This window comes from Coregonus clupeaformis, chromosome 1, assembly GCF_020615455.1.
Source record: "Coregonus clupeaformis isolate EN_2021a chromosome 1, ASM2061545v1, whole genome shotgun sequence".
Classification (NCBI taxonomy): domain Eukaryota; kingdom Metazoa; phylum Chordata; class Actinopteri; order Salmoniformes; family Salmonidae; genus Coregonus; species Coregonus clupeaformis.
The window spans coordinates 85,426,801-85,434,800 of NC_059192.1; the positions used below are offsets into that span (position 1 = coordinate 85,426,801).

The window sequence follows — 8,000 nt, forward strand, 5'->3', positions numbered from 1 at the left end:
ACTAGTTGGTTTTTAATTTCCTGCAGTGCAAACAATTTCTGTACTTACAGCATTCATATAAATTCATTATCCGGTTTTTGCTTTGGCAGACATTTTTTTATTTTGACATTTGTCAATAAAACTCATGAATGCAACTGTTTATGTCAAATTGTTTTGTGTTCTACTTGTAGCACTGGTTGCCCTGAAAAGAAAATGATAAAACACTTAATAGTGAGTGTAAATATAAGAGCTAAGCAGGGTGTCATGCTGAGAGCATGGTCTCTTTCACAGATGATAATAGATTTGATGTACTTGTGGAGGATATTGTTCCAAATAACATGTTTTAAAATGAACATAATCAAAAAGGGTAGTTTTGAGATATTAATATTTGTAATGTTGAATAAATGATTATGCATTTTTTTCTTTCAGAATCAAGACATTCCATATTTGTGACTCGTTTCAGGGAACTAGGCTTATGTCGCACGTCACTACTTCACAGGAGAGGCATTTGAACGTAAACTTTTTTTTAAAAATCAAAATGCATTTTTTGGGCAGAATTTTGGCTTTCATGTGCATTACTAACAAACGTGTATGCCATCTGTAAATACAAATACAATTCTTAAATTACGAGCCCAGTTGGTTTAGCCACGGAAAAAGACATGAACCTTCCCACGACCCATGATTGGCTGAGATAATGGATGGGCTGGACATGCCGGGAGATGAGTTTGGATTGGTCTGTCATGTAGCATCTTCTGTCTATAAAAGTGAGCTGCTCAGTATGTGTTGATAGTCCTTTCTACCGTGCCGGTTTTGAAAGATATAATGTTAGCCATTGAGAACTACAAAAGTTTTGCTACTTTTCTCAACAACATTGATGCCCTGAAATTAGCAGGTGCTATCGACAGATTTTACATTTACATTTTAGTCATTTAGCAGACGCTCTTATCCAGAGCGACTTACAGGAGCAATTAGGGTTAAGTGCCTTGCTTAAGGGCACATCGACAGATTTTTCACCTAGTCGGCTCGGGGATTAGAACCAGCGACCTTTCGGTTACTGGCACAACGCTCTTACCCACTAAGCTACCTGCCGCCCCATCAGTTGGAAAACGTGATGGGCTACTTTCTGCACACGCCACGGTCAGTGTGAACTGGAGAGACTTGACACAACGCTTGCCAAACAATATGTAGTTACAAACAAAACAGATTTAAATGGTTCCAGTCTGCCGTGAAGCATTCGTCCATATACAGTGAGGGAAAAAAGTATTTGATCCCCTGCTGATTTTGTACGTTTGCCCACTGACAAAGAAATGATCAGTCTATAATTTTAAATGGTAGATTTATTTGAACAGTGAGAGACAGAATAACAACAAAAAAATCCAGAAAGACGCATGTCAAAAATGTTATAAATTGATTTGCATTTTAATGAGGGAAATAAGTATTTGACCCCCTCTCAATCAGAAAGATTTCTGGCTCCCAGGTGACTTTTATACAGGTAACAAGCTGAGATTAGGAGCACACTCTTAAAGGGAGTGCTCCTAATCTCAGTTTGTTACCTGTATAAAAGCCACCTGTCCACAAAAGCAATCAATCAGATTCCAAACTCTCCAGCATGGCCAAGACCAAAGAGCTCTCCAAGGATGTCAGGGAAAAGATGGTAGACCTACACAAGGCTGGAATGGGCTACAAGACCATCGCCAAGCAGCTTGGTGAGAAGGTGACAACAGTTGGTGCGATTATTCGCAAATGGAAGAAACACAAAAAAACTGTCAATCTCCCTCGGCCTGGGGCTCCATGCAAGATCTCACCTCGTGGAGTTGTAATGATCATGAGAACGGTGAGGAATCAGCCCAGAACTACACGGGAGGATCTTGTCAATGATCTCAAGGCAGCTGGGACCATAGTCACCAAGAAAACAATTGGTAACACACTACGCCGTGAAGGACTGAAATCCTGCAGCGCCCGCAAGGTCCCCCTGCTCAAGAAAGCACATATACAGGCCCGTCTGAAGTTTGCCAATGAACATCTGAATGATTCAGAGGAGAACTGGGTGAAAGTGTTGTGGTCAGATGAGACCAAAATCGAGCTCTTTGGCATCAACTCAACTCGCCGTGTTTGGAGGAGGAGGAATGCTGCCTATGACCCCAAGAACACCATCCCCACCGTCAAACATAGAGGTGGAAACATTATGCTTTGGGGGTGTTTTTCTGCTAAGGGGACAGGACAACTTCACCACATCAAAGGGACGATGGACGGGGCCATGTACCATCGAATCTTGGGTGAGAAACATCCTTCCCTCAGCCAGGGTATTGAAAATGGGTCGTGGATGGGTATTCCAGCATGACAATGACCCAAAACACACAGCCAAGGCAACAAAGGAGTGGCTCAAGAAGAGGCACATTAAGGTCGTGGAGTGGCCTAGCCAGTCTCCAGACCTTAATCCCATAGAAAATCTGTGGAGGGAGCTGAAGGTTCGAGTTGCCAAACGTCAGGCTCAAAACCTTAATGACTAGGAGAAGATCTGCAAAGAGGAGTGGGACAAAATCCCTCCTGAGGTGTGTGCAAACCTGGTGGCCAACTACAAGAAACGTCTGACCTCTGTGATTGATAACAAGGGTTTTGCCACCAAGTACTAAGTCATGTTTGGCAGAGGGGTCAAATACTTATTTCCCTCATTAAAATGCAAATCAATTTATAACATTTTTGACATGTGTTTTTCTGGATTTTTGTTGTTGTTATTCTGTCTCTCACTGTTCAAATAAACCTACCATTAAAAATTATAGACTGATCATGTCTTTTTCAGTGGGCAAACATAGAAAATCAGCAGGGGATCAAATACTTTTTTCCCTCACTGTATACAGGTAAGAGTCTAGCTACATTTTCAGATATTATACATTTCTAATTTTGTCAGAAAGTAATTTCATTGCAAGTTAAAGCGAACTGTTCGCTAGTTAGTGAACGTTAGCTTGCTGCCTCACTAGCTAACGTTACATGTATGATCTGTGTAGTAATATTATTCGAATCAGAAATCCATTTGCATTGCTAGTTATAGCCTAATGTTAGCTAGCTAACATTGAACCTAGTTGTTAGCTTTAGCTACCTGCAGATTAATACTACAGCTATGACAATGTTTGTATTAATAGTAGTATGAGTTGGGATTATGCTGGTTCATTGTTTAGCTAGCTAGCTAGCTAGCTAGATGTCTAAACAAAAGACTGCACTTTGTCAGATGATTACATGACCCCTCAAGTTAGCCAGGTGTGTCTATGGGTGATTACGGCCATCTATTGTATTTCATGAACATGTGTACATGTCTAGACAATAGTGACCCATCCACTTAGCTAGATGTGGCTGGGGGTTGGTTATAGCATTTCCTTCACATGACCCATCAATTTAGACAAGTGTGTCGGGTAAGCGTCATCTAATAATTATAAAATATTTTTATCTAGACACTTTGTTTTTGATATTGCTACTATCCCTGAACCGTTTACACCTTCTGTATCCTGTGCTTGTGACAAACTTAGATTTTATTTGATATAGTGTGTGTTTACCAGAGACGGTAATGTGAAGAATAATAATAATTGCCTACCATTCAGCTGTTTTCTAACCTCATTGTCTGAACCGTTAACGTTAGGTAGTAAGTGGCTACTGTGCTTGAAATTTACCTAGCTTGTTGCTACCTGGATAGCTACTAGAACAATAGCTGGAACGACCTAGCGAACAGACACAAACTGGCTGAGTCAATTCAGTGGCTAGCTTTGCACTTGGCTAGCTAACAGTAGCTGCTAGGGGTAAGTCATAACCTACATTTGTGTTTTGTTTTTACATATTGGTAGCCAGAGTCGTTCAAGGAAAAATCGGGACATGGGTGACTAGTTAACGTTAGCTTGGCTCTCTCTGTGTGTCCGTGCCGTGAAAGGAGGGGTTTCTTCTTTGTCTGAAAGCAATGGCTAGCTAGTATGCTAACTATTCTAGCTAACTAACTGGCTGAATAAGTTGACGACGGACTCGCTCAAGCTGTCGGGACTAACCCACAACGTTAGACACGGACACGAACGATCTGCTTGGCGTGTTGACACACTGGTGGTTTGTTGTGGCCGAGTATTGGTGCTAAACCGTGTTGTTGGAGTCCGGCATGCTAGCTGGCTGTGGCGTCTTATGACTAGGTGCCCTGGACGATTTTCACGGAAGAATACTGTACCTAGTTAGCTAGCTGAATAAACTAAGTTAGTCTATTCCTAGAAAACATTGAACCGCTGTAGTTTACAACAATTATAGTTTCTGAGGTGGAAGTTGGGAGAGTTATATTTGGGTGTTGTGGTGAGGGAGGCCCCACTCTCTCCTTTCCCAGATGTTTAGTTCATTTCATTCCGATCTCCTTTGCATTATTGTAGCCATTTTCTGCAGCCTGTCAACTATGCCTCTGTCTATCCCTGTTCTCTCCTCTCCGCACAGGCTATACAAACGCCTCACACCGCGTGGCTGCTGCCTCTCTAACCTGGTGGTCCCTGCACACACCACACACGTGGAGTTCCAGGTCTCAGGCAGCCTCTGGAACTGCCGTTCTGCTGCCAACAAGGCAGAGTTCATTTCAGCCTATGCTACCCTCCAGTCCCTCAACTTCTTGGCGCTGACGGAAACATGGATTACCACTGAAAACACTGCTACTCCTACTGCTCTCTCCTCGTCTGACCATGTGTTCTCGCATACCCCGAGAGCATCTGGTCAGCGGGGTGGTGGCACAGGAATCCTCATCTCTCCCAAGTGGACATTCTCTATTTTTCCCCTGACCCATCTGTCGATCTCCTCATTTCAATTCCATGCTGTCAGAGTCACTAGCCCATTTAAGCTTAATATCCTTGTCATTTATCGCCCTCCAGGTTCCCTTGGAGAGTTCATCAATGAGCTTGACACCTTGATAAGTTCCTTTACTGAGGATGGCTCACCCCTCACAGTTCTGGGGGACTTCAACCTCCCTACGTCTACCTTTGACTCATTTCTCTCTGCCTCCTTCTTTCCACTCCTCTCCTCTTTTGACCTCACCCTCTCACCGTCCCCCCCTACTCTGTGTCACGGAGGCTCTCCGCACTGCTAAAGCTAACTCTCTCTCCTCTGCTCTTGTCCTTCTAGACCTGTCTGCTGCCTTTGATACTGTGAACCATCAGATCCTCTTCTCCACCCTCTCCGAGCTGGGCATCTCCGGCGCGGCTCACTCTTGGATTGCGTCCTACCTGACCGGTCGCTCCTACCAAGTGGCGTGGCGAGAAGCTGTCTCCGCACCACGTGCTCTCACCACTGGTGTCCCCCAGGGCTCAGTTCTAGGCCCTCTCCTATTCTCGCTATACACCAAGTCACTTGGCTCTGTCATATCCTCACATGGCCTCTCCTATCATTGCTACGCAGACGACACACAACTAATCTTCTCCTTTCCCCCTTCTGATAACCAGGTGGCGAATCGCATCTCTGTATGTCTGGCAGACATATCAGTATGGATGACGGATCACCACCTCAAGCTGAACCTTGGCAAGACGGAGCTGCTCTTCCTCCCGGGGAAGGACTGCCCGTTCCATGATCTCGCCATCACGGTTGACAACTCCGTTGTGTCCTCCTCCCAGAGTGCGAAGAGCCTTGGCGTGACCCTGGACAACACCCTGTCGTTCTCCGCTAACATCAAGGCGGTGACCCGATCCTGTAGGTTCATGCTCTACAACATTCGGAGAGTACGACCCTGCCTTACACAGGAAGCGGCACAGGTCCTAATCCAGGCACTTGTCATCTCCCGTCTGGATTACTGCAACTCGCTGTTGGCTGGGCTCCCTGCCTGTGCCATTAAACCCCTACAACTCATCCAGAATGCTTCAGCCCGTCTGGTGTTCAACCTTCCCAAGTTCTCTCACGTCATCCCGCTCCTCCGCACACTCCACTGGCTTCCAGTTGAAGCTCGCATCTGCTACAAGACCATGGTGCTTGCCTACAGAGCTGTGAGGGGAACGGCACCTCCGTACCTTCAGGCTCTGATCAGTCCCTACACCCAAACGAGGGCATTGCGTTCATCCACCTCTGACCTGCTGGCTCCCCTACCTCTGCGGAAGCACAGTTCCCGCTCAGCCCAGTCAAAACTGTTCGCTGCTCTGGCACCCCAATGGTGGAACAAGCTCCCTCACGACGCCAGGACAGCGGAGTCACTCACCACCTTCCGGAGACATTTGAAACCCCACCTCTTTAAGGAATACCTGGGATAGGATAAAGTAATCCTTCTACCCCCCCCCAAAAAAAAAAAAAAAAACATTGTAAAGTGGTTATCCCACTGGCTATAAGGTGAATGCACCAAAAGCCATTTTCTCAAAAGTGGGCTTACAAGTTTATCAACTTTCAAAGCATAATTACTTTCCCAATTGTTCCTCAACTGCAGTGTATGATATACAATTTTCTAGCTCTGAGTCTCTACTTTTATGCATGCAAAAACACAATTTCAAATGTTGCTACATAAGACCAAATCGTGGCAGTCGGTCACATTTTAGAGCACACCATAAGGAGTACCTATAATGTCTGTATCATGTAACGGTACGGTATTTTAGTCATTTTAGCAGATGCTCTTATCCAGAGCGATTTACAGTTAGTGAGTGCATACATTTTTCATACTGGCCCCCCGTGGGAATCGAACCCACAACCCTGGCGTTGCAAGCGCCATGCTCTACCAACTGAGCTACACGGGGGGCAGTATCACGTAACGTTATGGTTCACAGATTATAGGGTCTTAGAGGAGGCATATAGGTATAAAAGGGCCACTTTAATCATGATTTTCTCAAAAATGGTTTGTGATACAAATGTAAAAAGCATTTTAAACAATAAAGTTTCTATGTGAGAATTGCCAGAACAATTTGAGACACCAAAAATATTTTCCGCTCCCGCTGGTGTGGAATCGCTTTATTATTCTACAACGTTCGTATAACACCGGGTTCAATTATTTAGATAACAAGCCACATAAGGAAAAACGCCAGCCGAGCTGTGGCCGGGGATCAATAAATAACCTTGTTGTACACATTAGCTAGCTAGCTAACGTTACCGACTAACTAGTTGATGTTAGAAAGCTAACGTTAGCTAGCAATGTTAGACGAGTGGAAAGCCTGGCGTGGGAGTGTTAGGTATAAGAAATACGGCTAAATCTTATGTAGTGGGTAGATATAAATATAACGTTATCAATTTTTTAAAACTGCTGGTCGGTTTTTATGTAGCTAGCTACGATACATTAGCTAGATGGCTGAGCGAACAATGGTAGGACTCTGGAGATGGCTAGCTAGAAAGGAAAGAATGCTAACACACAAATAGCTCTGCAATTAAACAAAATATAAAAGTTTTAGCTACTCACGTATGAAATACATTAAGACATGTCTTTTTGTCTAATTTGTTCCTTTGTGGCCCTTGTGGTCCAGTTTTAGGTGCGTTTTATGTAAACAAACCAAATCCACTGTTTCTGGTCGTCACTAGTTACCACAGTCACAAAGTCATACACCCCGCCTATTTCTACAATGTATCTTCTTTAAATGTGATTTTAAACCTAACCGTAACCACACTGCTAAGCTTATGCATAACCCTAACCTTAAATTAAGACCAAAAAGCTATTTATTTTTTAATGAATATTTACAATATAGTCAATTGGACTTTGTGGCTACGGTAACTAGTGGAAACCGTTTTTTCTGTCGTACTTCCGTCTCTGCCATAGAATGCGGACCAAAGTGTGTGACGTTGACCAATCAAGTGTCACTGAAGCTATAACGTGCTCTGGGGCGTTGGTAAATTCAGAGCGTTGTCAGATTGTCCGTTCGTAAATGTATGGCATAACTGTATCAACTTTTATACTTTCATAGTTCTGACTAGAACATTAACGCGGTATTAGCCAGACTAAATACAAGCAACACCGTTTACTTTATCAGCTTGAGGAGGATTACTTTGCCAAAGATAATTTTGTTTTCATGAATTTTTACCATATAGCCCTTTTGACTTTGTGACTGTCGTAACTAGTG

At 43.8% G+C, this 8,000-nt stretch overlaps 1 protein-coding gene across 1 annotated transcript in view; it reads right to left on the reverse strand.

Moving 5' to 3' along the window:
- Window positions 1–7,448, reverse strand: part of LOC121575690 (cholesterol transporter ABCA5) — an 87,680-nt gene extending 80,232 nt beyond the window's left edge. Inside the window, exon 1 of the mRNA XM_041888966.2 lies at window positions 7,346–7,448. Within this exon, the coding sequence (XP_041744900.1) occupies window positions 7,346–7,358 (13 nt within the window). The 5' untranslated portion in view covers window positions 7,359–7,448. The remainder of the gene's footprint in view (window positions 1–7,345) is intronic.
- Between the last annotated feature and the right edge of the window lie 552 nt (window positions 7,449–8,000).